The 13096-nt window shown below is 51.4% G+C and overlaps 1 protein-coding gene across 4 annotated transcripts in view; it reads left to right on the top strand.

The window, feature by feature from the left end:
* Positions 1-13096, top strand: part of FAM53B (family with sequence similarity 53 member B) — a 124571-nt gene that overhangs the window by 28525 nt on the left and 82950 nt on the right. For all 4 annotated transcript variants that reach the window (XM_015148393.3, XM_077944914.1, XM_077944915.1 and 1 more), the window contains 1 exon segment: positions 8790-9041. In XM_015148393.3, coding sequence (XP_015003879.3) covers positions 8964-9041 — 78 coding nt within the window. In that variant the 5' untranslated portion in view covers positions 8790-8963.

The following is a 13096-nucleotide window of genomic DNA, read 5'->3' as shown; positions in this document are numbered from 1 at the left end:
TGACTTAGCAGATAGGCATCAGTCAGGTTGCTGCTGTGGGCAGGCTGTGTGCTGAGGCCACAGGATGACTGAGGGAGGGCCACACCTAGGCTGCACATGTGGAGGGGAGGGCTCCCCACAAACAACCTGGAAATGAACTTTGAGAGAAGGGCAGGGTGGCTGTGGTGGAGGCAGAGGCAAGAGGCACAGGACCTGGGGAGATAGGGACAGATGGATACAGGTTCCAGCTGGGGTTGCAAGAAGCCATTGTGACTCCCTGCAGGCCCAGAAGCACCCTGAGCTTCCTGGGAGACACTTCACCCTTTGCAAGTTATCCAGCACGTCTGTACATCCATGCAGTTAAAAATGGAAAGTGATGACTTCCTGTCTCACTTCTACCCTCTCCAGGATACTCGTCATCTGCCCATTTTTCCTGCCTGCAGTGGAACCCCTAATACCATGTTTCAACATCAGTTCCAGAAGGTTGATGTTTGGCTGGGACACCTTAGGATGGGCTGTATTAGAGAGTGTGTATATTGCAAAATTGGTGCCTGCTTTGGCATTTGATCATTTAGCTGACAAATCAAGTACTGAAGGGATGATTAACAATGAAACTTAAAGATCCTGGAGTAGTGGGGTCCAGGTGTTAAGACAAAGACTTTGGAGTTCAGTAGATGTGGGTTGAATCTTTGTGCCTTGTTCACAACTGGGTGACCTTGAGCCTGGGCTTCAGTTTCCCCCTCTGTAAAATGGGATAACAGTAGCGCCCTCTGACAGGGATACTCTGAGGTTGCAGTAAGCACAGGGCCTGGCCCTGTTGCTATGGCTAGTATTTTCCTCGTGCTGCGTTAAAAGGTAGGCTCTGTGTCACCTGTTACTTCTGCACTAGCAAAGTACTGATGAAAGGGGTTTTCTTTGCCTCTTTTTTTCTGTGCGTTGAGGGTGGTGCCGGCAGGTCTGTCTGTCTGTTGTTTCTCAGTAGGACCTGAAGATATGGGAACCCCGGCTGCGGGGTCGTTGAAATGTTCACTATAGTATGGAAGCTGCACATTCGTGGGCTCTGTCCTCTGGTTGAAACACCAGACTGTCTTTCCAGTATCAACTTAGTCTGGGAAAGTAGAGGCCCTGGATAAAGTTCTTAGGCAGCTTTTAACTTTTATCCTTTAGACTCAGATGACTTAGTTAGTATATAAAATCAGCGAGCGGAATCGTCCCCAAGCAGATTAAAGCCCTTTGTCTTGGTGGATATGAAGCTTGACTGCAGCATTCGGCTCTTCTCGGAACCCTTCTTGCACTTTTGGGTTGTCACAGAATTTGGCAGGAGACAACATGACCCATATAAGCAACACCCTTCCCCAAATGTTCATATACTTGCTTCTAGATTCTGTCTACAGATGGCTTTTGTCACACCAACAACTGAAGCTACCAAAGTTTCAAAGTGCACAAAGACCTTGCGGAATTGCTGTCTTTCCCTCCCATTTCCTTTGCTGAATGGGAGGGGGAAATGGAAGCTCTGAGAGCAATGGCTTCCGTGAGCCACCAGGAAAATCACTGTCAGTGGCTAAGTTCATGTTTGGGTTTTGATCTGAGTCCTCTTTTTAAGGTGGTAAAATTAACTGTGAAACTAACGTGTGCGAGTAGTAAGTACAGACTAAATAAAGACACTAAAAGAAGGAAAAACTTGTCTTGATGATTTCTAGTATGGTCAGTTTCTTTTAAGGGGTAGCCCTTCAAAATGCATTACAGAGCATTTGGTAAACCCCTCCAATCTTCTTAAGATTTATATAGGATTGTAGAGTTCGCAGCACTTTCTTGTATGTATTAATTCATTAGCATGCAATCCTCTTTGGAAGTGGATGAGCCAGGTGGGGCTCCCACTTGCTGGAAGCTGAGAGTCCCAGGCTACAGTGATAGCAGACAGCTGTGTTCAGTGGTGGCCAACAAATGAAGACACATTGAAGACTGTAGAACAAAAGCAAGAACATTTCATGTTAGCAATAACTTGTGTGAGAGCAAAGCTTTCTCCCCTGTTTCTGTGGTGTCAGAGACAGAGTGGCCTGGGGATTTGAATCCTGGTCTTGCCCCTGCTAGCTGTAGGATATTGGGCAAATGACTTGATTTCTTTTCTTGGAGCCTCAATCTTCCCATCTGGAAAATGTGCATGCTGCCAACCATAATGCCTGTTCATAGGAACGTGAGAGGATTAGCTGAGAAGAACCCAGCCTCTGGTGGATGCCCAGGGAGAGGGGAATGGAGGTGAGGGTGGAGGGCTGTGGCTAGAAGTGTGGCTGTGTGGGGCACATGGAGGTGGAGGTAGGCTCTGGGCCTGGGGCGTCTTGCTGACCACGGCAGCAGCCACCTGTGTGTGTGCCCTCCCACCCATAGGCCTTGCTTTGGGCACAATGCTGGCGAGTTTGGGGCTGTTCTTGGGCAGATGCACTTTAGAGGTGAGGACTTGGGAGGTGGGCAGGGGCCCTCTGCCACCTTGTCTGCACCCAGGGAGCATACACATGGATCAATGGAAAGTCTGACCTTGCTTTTTGCTCTTTTCAGTGGAAATCCTGGTGAAGATGAGTCATTGAGTAGGGGCTCCTGGGGTTGAGTCAGAGAGCACTGTGTCCCCATGATCAGGTTGGGGTGCCAACCAAGGGGAGATCCTCACCCAGCCCTCCTTTGGCAGATACTGGGTAGCCCTAGCTGTGTATGGAGGCAGGCTGGAGGCCCCCTATCATGAGCACTGCCCAGGGAGTCACGGGAGAGAGGTGGGAGGTGAATGCGGGGACTGGGAAGTGACAATACAAGACTTAAATACAGGGCAAGGAAAACTGCAGTCGAGATGCAAGGATGGTGCCCGATGAGAGTGCGGCCCACGATTGCTACTTGTGCAAAGGGGAATGGACACCAATGCCTGGCCTTCTCTGTGCCGAGCTCTTTTATATGTGTTTTCTTATTTAAATCTCCCAGCAGCCCCAGGGCAAAGGTATTATCCTCACTGTGTTTATTTAATTAATAATAATAATAGTAGTTACTATTATTTTTTGAGACAGAGTATTGCTCTGTGGCCCAGGCTAGAGTACAGTGGTGTAATCTTGGCTCACTGCAGCCTCTGCCTCCCAGATTCAAGTGTTTCCTGTGCTTCAGCCTCCTGAGTAGCTGGGATTACAGGCATGGACCACCATGCCCAGCTAATTTTTATATTTTTAGTACAGTTGGGATTTCACCATGTTGGCCAAGCTGGTCTTGAACTCCTGACTTCGAGTGATCCACCAACGTCAGCCTCCCGTAGTGCTGGGATTACAGGCATGACCCACTGCACCCAGCTTAATTATTTCTTTTGATACAAGATCTCCCTCTATCACCAGGCTGGAGTGCAGTAGCATGATCATAGCTCATTTGTAACCTCAAACTCCTGGGCTCAAGCGATTTTGCCTCAGACTTCTGAGTAGCTGGGACTACAGGCATACACTCCCACGCCTGGCTATTTTTGTTTTAGTTTTTATTTTTTGTAGAGATGGAGTCTTGCCGTGTTGCTTAGGCTGGTCTTGAACTCCTGGTCTCAAGCAGTCCTTTTGCTTCAACCTCTCAAATGCTGAGATCACTGGTGTGAGCCACTGTGACGAGCCTCACCCCCGTTTTAAAGATGAGGAAACTGAAGTCAAGTGATTTTATGGCAAAGGCCGGGGCTGCCAAATTCCACAGCACACACACGTTCCCCCACCTCCCCTTGCACATGGTCTCCCTGGTATAATCAGTGGGCTTTAAAAAAAGTTTTAAAAATTTATATGTAGCCTAATACAGTCTTTTGGTGGTTAGTTCTATGAATTTTGATAAATGCATAGATTGGGATTTTTTTTTAATTTTTTTATTTTTTTGAGACGGAGTCTTGCTCTGTCTCCCAGGCTGGAGTGCAGTGGCGCGATCTCGGCTCACTGCAAGCTCCGCCTCCTGGGTTCACGCCATTCTCCTGCCTCAGCCTGCCAAGTAGCTGGGACTACAGGCACCCGCCACCATGTCCAGCTAATTTTTTTGTATTTTTAGTGGAGACGGAGTTTCACCGTGTTAGCCAAGATGGTCTCGATCTGCTGACCTCGTGATCTGCCTGCCTCGGCCTCACAAAGTGCTGGGATTACAGGCGTGAGCCACCGCGCCCGGCTGGGATTTATTTAAAAAAAATTTTTTTTTTTTTTGGAGATCATGTACACTCATGCAGTTACAGGAAATAATACAGAGAAATCTCACATACCCCTTACTCACTGTCCCCTAATGGTAACATCCTACCAAACTAATGCAGTATCACAAGCAGAAAATTGTCACAGATACAGTTGAGACACAGAGTATCTCCATCTCCAAGGACCCCTCCCGCTGCCTTTTCCCAGCCATGCCCATTTCCCTCCTGCTCCCACGCCCCATCCCCAACCCCTGACAGCCATTCATCTCTGCACTAATTCTATAATTTTGTCATTTTAAGAAAGGGATATAAATGGACTCCTAGAATAGTGAGCCTTTGGGGACTGGCTGTTTCACTCTGCATGAGTCTCTGGAGGCTCATGCAGGTTGTGGCGTGTGTCTCTGGTTGATTCCTTTTTATTGCCGAGTAGTATTCCACAGTGTGGCTGTGCCCTGCCACATTTTGTTTAATTATTCATTGAGCGAAGGGTCTCTAGAGTATTTCCTGGTTTGGGCTGTTATGAATAAAGAGCTGTTACAAACATTTGTGTGTGAACGTAAATCTTAATCTCTCTGGAATAAATGCAAAGGAGAACTCTTGCTGGTAGTTGTTCGAATGGGCATTTGAAGGGGTTTTTTAGGGGATGGAGGGGCAAGGCACTGGTGGGAAGTGCAGACCTGGGTGCTGGCTCACCAGGGTTCACACCCCAGCTTTGAACCCGGACCCTGAGTGAGTTGCTGTATATGGCTGTAAAATGGGGATAATTCAACCTGGCTTGTGGCTAATGTGTGTAAAGTGCCTGGTAGCTAGTAGGTGCTCAATAGATAGAAGTGATTCTTGATATAGGTTAAGAGAAAACCCACTAGACCATGGCAGGGTCTGTGCCCCAGAGGTGGCCTGTGGGAGGGCTTTGCGAGGCTTCCACCTTGCCCCCTGTGGGATCACCCAGTTATTGTCTTTTTCCTGGCCGTGCCCCCGGCTTCTCTTTGAGAAGACCCTGACCGTGTTTGCAGACTGGGCTCGAAGTCTCCGGCCTGGTCCTGGCATTCCCCAGTGAAGTTGGCCAGGCCAGGCCCACGGGTCATAGGAATCCCAGGAAATTCTAGATCGTGCTGGGCTCTGCTGGTCTGGATTCGCCTCACAAATTCTGAGAACCTGCCCAGATCATTTCAGATGTTGCTACAATTTAGCTCGATTCCGGAAATGTGTTTTGAGCTGTTAGGGTATGTGAGGGATTGTGGTAGGTGTTGCAAAGGGTTCAGAAAAAATTGCTCGCCTAACAGATCAAAGCAGCCAACTCCAGCTTCTAATTTCCTTCAGGAGCCCCCACAGCCGCAATGATAAGGTCTCCACTGAGTGTGACATTCGGAGCCCTGGGTCTGGTTTGAGTCTCTCTCTAGCTGCCATCCTGCTGCTATGCCCTCTGCGTGCCCTGTGTGCCAGCCACCAGCGTTCTCACCATTCCCATACTCTGAGGCTGGCCCGGCGGCCACGCCTTGCTTACACCCTTCCCTCTGCCTGGGTGCCCTGCCCTTCCTGATGAAATCTTGCCTGTTTCTTAAGAACTAAAAGTACCATGGGCGGACGTGGGATGGAATATTCAAACCTCACATAGGGTTGGACGTGGTTCCTCTCCAGAACCATCATTCCCTTCTCCAGGCAACCACTGTGTGGGACCATGCTGGACTCCTTGTTTGTTTGTTTGTTTGTTTGTTTGTTTTTGAGGCGGAGACTCACTCTGTCGCTCAGGCTAGTGGACTCGGCTCTTCTTGCCTTTGTCACTTTATAGCATTTCTTGGAGATTGTTTCATATCTGTACAGTTTGAACTGGCTTATTATAGTATTTTTGAAGGCCACATGGTATTCCCTTATGTAACAACACCGTAATTTATTTAACCAGTTCGCCTTGTTTGCAGGCATCGAGGTTGTCCCCACTCTTGGGCTCTTACAGTGCAAAGGAGTCTCTTTAAAGCCTACCTCTGACGTCTCGTCCCCCTTTCTGCCTGCCTCTGAAATGTGTTGGCTGGGTCACTGCACTCTGTATGGGACCTCCCAGGGCAGGGATTGTGCTACACCTGCCTTCTCCTTTCCATGCCTGTCACATGTGCTGACCACCCAGTTGCCCATGCGCTTTTGGTGCTTCTGCTGCCTCTCTGAGCCCTGGCTCCTTGTCGGGACTCTGCTGGGGATGGAGCTGGAGAGAGCTGGGCCGCCCCATCTTTGCCTCGTTCTGGCTTCCTGCTTTGTGCAGAGCTGTGTCTGGATGGGCTGATGTGTTCCCATGGCGACAGACTTCCACAGTTTCATTCTTACCGGCCTCCTCCTACTTCACCAGAGGGATGGGCCATCATATAGCCAGGCCCTTATTGACAGAATTTAGCTCGTTTCTCTTTAAACACGTTTGAGAGGATGGCCGCTTGGGCGTCCATTGCCGAGAAGAGGATCTGGATTCCCGGCCTCCCCCATGAAACTGCTAGCAGTAGCTGCTGTTGATTGAGCACTCACCTGGATGAGCGAGGCAGCGTGCAAAGGACTTGGGCTCTGTTTTCATCAGATACAGTAACCTTGTGAGGCAAGCACTGTTTTCCCTGCTGTACAGAGAGAGAAACTGAGGCTCTGAGAGTAACTTGGCAAAGGCCACTCAAACAATGTATTTCAAGAGCTGGGATTCCAACTCAGTTGTGCTTGACTCAGGATCTGAGCCTCTGTAGCTACTGAACTCACCTGGCTTCCTAGAGAGGATGGAAATGGGGGAGGAGGTAACGGGCAGCTCACCTCCCAGGCCTTGTGCCTAAGGCTGGCTGCCTGAGAGCTGAATTGGGGTTCACACACAGAAAGATGATGGCTGCCATTAGGCCTCCTCCACTGAGGAGACACAAAAGGCTGCTTTGAAAGGCAAATCCAGGAGCACCTCTCTGGCCTGTTCCTGAACCCAGCTGCCTGGCCAGAACTTGCAGGAGTGGTCTGAAACTCTTTCCTTGAACAGAGCACAGTTGGTCAGAACGTGTCACTTCTAGATTGATGTGGTGTTGAACCTGTGCACCAGATCTCTCAATGAGACCTGGGAATCTTCAGCCTCCCCTGGGCTCTCTTCCTGAACAGTCAAGCTTTGGAACATGTATTGATTTCCCTCCTCCCCTTCTCTGCTTTTGCACTTTGGATGAACCTTGTTTTCGAAGAACAGTAGAAGGTAATTTTCCTGTGCTTGCCAGCTGGCCTGTAATTGAGCAATTTCAATAACACCCACTGTAAAGTCTAATTGAAGTAAACAGGAAAATATGATTTACAATCTGGACAGCAAGTAAATACCAGGGTGCAATTAATTTTTACACAGAGCAGCAGATTCTAAAACGTTCTCCTGTGTTGAGCAGTTTGTTTCTGATTACAGATTAGGAGCTGCTTTTCTATTTAATACTATTATCATCATTCTTTTTTACTTTTTGGTGGTGATCCTCAGGTTCCTTGTATCTGTGTGACTTTCTTTGAAGGTTTAGCTGCATGGGGAAATAGAGACGTGAGTTTGTAAGGAGGGATTTTTCAAACCTGAACTGAAGGCTGCACTCTTTCTTCATTTACTTGGTGGGAAATGGTGGTGGGTTATCGGAGAGGGGCTGCAGATAGGCTGTGCACAATGGCAATGCTGAGTGGGTCCCATCACTGCTGGAAGCTCACTTAGTTTAGTTCTTTCTGGGGAAGATGACAAAGCTGTGAAGGCCCCCAGTGTTACAAAGATGTTGATGTTGAAATGTGGCACTTCCAAGGACCAGAAATGTGTGCCTTTTTTTTTTGGTGGTGGGACGGAGTTTCACTCTTGTTGCCCAACCTGGAGTGCAGTGGTGCGATCTTGGCTCACTGCAACCTCTGCCTCCCAGGTTCAAGTGATTCTCCTGCCTCAGCCTCCCAAGTAGCTCCAATTACAGTGCATGCCACCACACCCAGCTAATATTTTGTATTTTTAGTAGAGATGGGGTTTCACCATGTTGACCAGGCTGGTCTCGACCTCCTGACCTCTGGTGATCCACCTGCCTCAACCTCCCAAAGTGCTGGGATTACAGGCATGAGTCACCATGCCTGGCCAAATATATGCCTTTTTAAATGGGCGCTCCTTATTGTTCCAGTAGCTTCTGTTCATAACTGGGTGGAGAAGGGAGCCAGCATGCTGACTGCTGGCCCCCTGCTGCCAGTTGGCTGCCTGAGGGCCGACCCGTTTGGTGTTGGATGTGGGGATGAGGCATGTTCTGACCCTTGGCCTACTTTAATGCATCCTGGTGTGTGCTAAAGCTGCCTGTAAAGCCAGCTCAGTGGTAAGATGTCACGTGACTTGAGTATGCTGCAGGGACAGCAGATTGTTAGCCACCCAGACCCTGAGATAGATCTTAAAGGTATCATGTGGCTGGACCCCAATCTGTTGTTCTACCCACCAGGCCATTTTACAAGTGAGGCAGCCCAAGGCTGGCATGGCAGGGGTGTGGGGAGCTCTGAGAAGGTAACTCTGGGCCTTGGTGACTCTCCCTGAGTACATCTCCTTTAGCAGAGAGGTGGTTCCAATCCCCTGGGGTTTCCAGTACTGTGAGAGGGGTGACTCTCAGGGCCTTGGTCTTTCTTAGTCCTGAATCCTTTTGCTTTTCTTTTGTCTTTCCAGGGAGTTGACCACACTTGGCCATTTCCCAGAACGGCCCCACCCCAACGGTGAGCGGCCAATGAGGAGCTGTTTCTGCTGACATCAATTTCCCAGGAGGTACCCAGCCCAAGTCTGCCCAAGTGAAGATGGCTGATACCCACCCTGGGATGGAGCCCAGCGCCTGAGGCCCTTATCATGGTGATGGTCCTAAGTGAAAGCCTCAGCACCCCGGGAGCTGACTCCATCGCATGTGGGACCTTCAGCCCTGAACTGGTGAGGACCTGGCAGGCTTCCTGCTTTCCCTGACCATTTCTGAGGCCTGATGTACAGATAGGGCTGTGGACTGAGCACCCAGGCTTAGCAAATTGAGTCCAGAGCCCCCAAGAGCAAAGCTCTGTGAGGCGTCCTGGGCTGGGGCGACAGGGCACAGGAGCAGAGTTTGACTGAAAACTCGCTGGAAAGAAGGAAGTCAGCTCAGATTTGAGGTCATCTGGTGAATGAGGAGGGGAGGCTATCCCCTGGTAAATAACAGCAAGTGTGGTTCTGCAGCCTGCCAGGCCAGGACTGACATTCCTTCTGTCTCCACCCGTTAAGGGGAGGTGGTTTCCAGAGAGGGGTGGTGCCCTGAATGGGGGCTAAGATAAGCCTATCCCTCTGAAGGGTGGTGCTGCCTCAGGAACGTCAAGAGTGGGAGACGATGGGGAAAGACGGTGTGGTGAGCTATGGCAACAGCCACCCTCTGCCAAAGGTGGTTCACCCTGGACCATGTGGTGGACTAGTGCAGAGAGGTAGCTAACTCGGCCTTCTTAGACTGCAAGCAAGCCAACCTTCAATAGCTGAACCCTGTCAGCAGACCTGTCCTTCGAAGCCCAGTTCTCAGATGTGAGTGGGGGCTGCTCGCCTGTGGAGGGAGCGGGAAGCCACGCTCAGTCATAAGCAGTCTTGTGGAGATGGGCGAGTCTTCGGAACTCTCTGCAGCTTCTGTGGTCAGGAAGGCCCAACTGCCCAGGGTTGCCTCACCCAGGACCCCTCCTGGCGCCCTTCACAGCCCCTCGCGAGGCTCCTTGGTGGGCCGCCTTCCCCTATCTCATGCCAGTGAAACCAGACCTTGAGCAGATGAGACCTAGGTCTCTGCCTGTGTCAGGAGCTTGGGAAAGCCACCGAGATCTGTATTCTTTTCGCAGGCCTCACAGAGCGCCTTCCGTGCGTTGGGCACTAGGCTGGAGGAGTTTGGGGAACAGGATGAGCCAGAGCCAGGCCCTGTACTTCTCACCCTTGAGAAGCTCTGGGTCTAGAGAGAGGGTGTCTGGAGAGCTGTGAATACAGTGACAACTTGAGGTTCCCATGGACAAGAACTCGCAGCCGAAGCCCACGGGAAGCCCAGGGCGTGTAGAGGAGCAGGGCAGCCTGGCTGTAGCACACCAGGGAAGGCCTTGCAGAGCAGGGATACTTGATTTGGCCTTGAAGGGTGAGAAGAAGTGGCTTAGAAACCACTGGGTCTAGCCTCCTCGTTTTACAAATGAGGCAGCTGCAGCCTGGAGCAGGCAGTAACTGCCTCACTGGCTGCACCTCCCCTTTCCCTCCAACCCCTCCAGCCCCACTTCCTGAGCCTGCGTTCAGGCCTCTGCCCACTGCCTGGTGTCTGGACGCCAGTCTGGGCGGCCCTCCCTCAGTCAGGTCTCTCCAGCCCTTACCAGGCATGACGCTGGTGCTACTCTGCTCATGGTCCTCAGCCTGTGAGGTCTCCATGGGGTGTCACCCCCAGCTGCAAGGGTAGGGACTCAGCTTTGCTTCTCCCCATGTCCCCAGCACTACTGGGGCAGGGCAGACAGCAGGCACCTGAGGTGTGTTTGCTCGATGGCAGCCTTGGTCACTGCAGCAAGGAGTAGAGCTGCTGTGACCATTCAGCTCTTCTGCCACTACCCCGTTCTTTCCAGTTCATATTTGCTATGTAATGTGATTACTTCTTACCAGCCCCACTGCCACCACCCTGGTTCCACTTGCTGTTCTCTCACATGGATTCTTGTGGTAACTGGTCCCCTGCCTCTGGCTCTTTTTAACCTGTTCTCCACCCAGCAGCCAGAGAGAATCCTAGTCAGAGCTGTCCTCCACTGTGTAGAAGCTTCCACTGGCTTTACCCTGAATGCTTAGCAAACACCCAGCCCTTACTAGGATGTATGTGGCCCCATGGATTCTTGTCCATGTGGCTGCTCTGACCTCATCTCTGCCACTCTGCCCCCTCTGCTCCGTCCCCACTGGCCTCCCTGTTCCAACACGCTAAGTGTGAGCCTGCCTCGGGCCTTTGCACTTTTTCCTGGGCCTGGAGCTCTCTCCCCACAGTAGGACATGCTCCCTCCCTCCTTTCTTCTCTGGCCACTCAACCTACAGTTCAGTCCCAGCACCAGCTCCCACCCCTTACTCCCACCACACTTTCTCTCCTCTTTTCCTATCTTTTTCCCTCTTAGGTACTTGGCACTTTTAAACATGTCCTTATGGATCTTGACTGAGTCCTTATACTAGAATGGGAGCTTTGTGAAGGCAGGGGATGTCTCTCTTGCTTGTTGCTGAATGCACGGGGCCCAGCCCCTAGCAGGTGCTCAGTGGATGTCTGTGGATGGATGAGCTTGCAGGTTCCTGTCGCCTGGCCTCTTCTCATTCACCATTGTCTTACTCTCTCTCTGGCTGCTGCTCCAGTTCACGACTGAGTGGGTGTGACTAGAGTAGCTCTGACCAAAAAGAAGAGACCTCAAGGGTGAGGAGCCATCTGGAGGTCCCGAGGGAGGAGCCCTTCCCGGGTCCAGCTGTGCTGTTGGCTGCAGTGGCCGCCTCTGTGCTCAGTCCCTTCTCAGGGTGGGACTGCCTGGTGTTGGCCTCAGAGTTGTTTCCAGGACATGTGGGCCCAACGTCAGCTGAGCTGCTCTTCCAAGAGGTGTGGCCTGAGCCCCTGCCAGGAGGAGCATGGCCTCCCAGCCCTAGCCAGGGAAGGAAAACTCAGAAAGGGAAAGCAGTCAGGGGAGAGCAGGCAGCTTTGCTGGAAGGGATTCTACCACGTGTTCTCTTGTGGCCTCACAGATTAGAATCTGTGCTTTCTTCCTGAACTCTCCCTTGCTTTGTTGGAAAGGATCCTTCTTTCTGCTGCTTTTTGTTACTGACCTGTCCAGGCCCAGAACCACCCAGTGTTGGGCCCATCTGTCTTCCTCCTCCTCTTCTTTCCCCTTGGCTCCAGATGAGAGCTCTGTTGTGGGGAACAGCCCTGTTGGAGAAGGGCTTTCTCATTGCTCAGTTTGCTGATGCGCCCAGAACACAGTGACTGGGTGCCAGTGCTTGGCCTGGCCCAGCTCAGTGCTGCCTGCCCTATAGCGTGGGCCAGCAGGAAGATGTTGGGGGTGCGGCTATGCTGAGGGTCTTGGGAAGTGTGTTAGTTCATATCATGTTGCTGTAAGGAATACCTGAGGTTGGGTAATTTATAAAGAAAAGAGGTTTACTTGGCTCATGGTTCTGCAGGCTGTATAAGAAATATGGCACCGGCCAGGCGCGGTGGCTCAAGCCTGTAATCCCAGCACTTTGGGAGGCTGAGGCAGGCGTATCACGAGGTCAGGAGATTGAGACCGTCCTGGCTAACACGGTGAAACCCCGTCTCTACTGAAAATACAAAAAATTAGCCGAGTGTGGTGGCGGGTGCCTGAGTAGTAGTCCCACCTACTCAGGAGCCTGAGGCAGGAGAATGGTGTGAACCCGGAAGGTGGAGCTTGCAGTGAGCCGAGATTGCGCCACTGCACTCCAGCCTGGGTGACAGAGCGAGACTCAGTCTCAAAAAAGAAAAAAAAGAAGCATGGAAAAGTATTGCATCTGCATCTGTTTCTAGTGAGGCCTAGGGAAGCTTCCAGTCACGGCAGAAGGTGAGGGGAGAATAGGTGTATCACGAGGTGAGAGAGGGAGTGAGAGGGAAGGGAGGAGGTGCCAGACCTGTTAAACTACCAGCCCTCACATGAACTAGAAGAGCGAGGACTCCCTGATTACCATGGGGAGGCCACCAAGCCATTCATGAGGGATCCGCTCCCATGACCCAAACACCCCCGCCCAGGCTCTGCCTCCAGCATTGGGGGTTACATTTCAACATGAGATTTGGAGGGGACAGACATATCCAAACTGTATGCCCAGAGGTCCAGGTACCTCCTCCCTGTCCTTGAGTCTCACGCTACCTGCTGAGGGGCAGGGGTGCACCCATTTCTACCCCATTTACAGACAGGAAGCTGTGGCTCAGAGAGCCCAGGGAGGGGCTGCCCCAGGCACAGATTTCAAGTCCAGGCCCTTGTCTGCTCCTCCCA

The sequence above is a fragment of the Macaca mulatta genome, chromosome 9, assembly GCF_049350105.2.
Source record: "Macaca mulatta isolate MMU2019108-1 chromosome 9, T2T-MMU8v2.0, whole genome shotgun sequence".
In the NCBI taxonomy this organism is placed as follows: domain Eukaryota; kingdom Metazoa; phylum Chordata; class Mammalia; order Primates; family Cercopithecidae; genus Macaca; species Macaca mulatta.
Note: the sequence above shows the minus strand (reverse complement) of the source record. Positions and strands in the feature narration are given on the sequence as shown.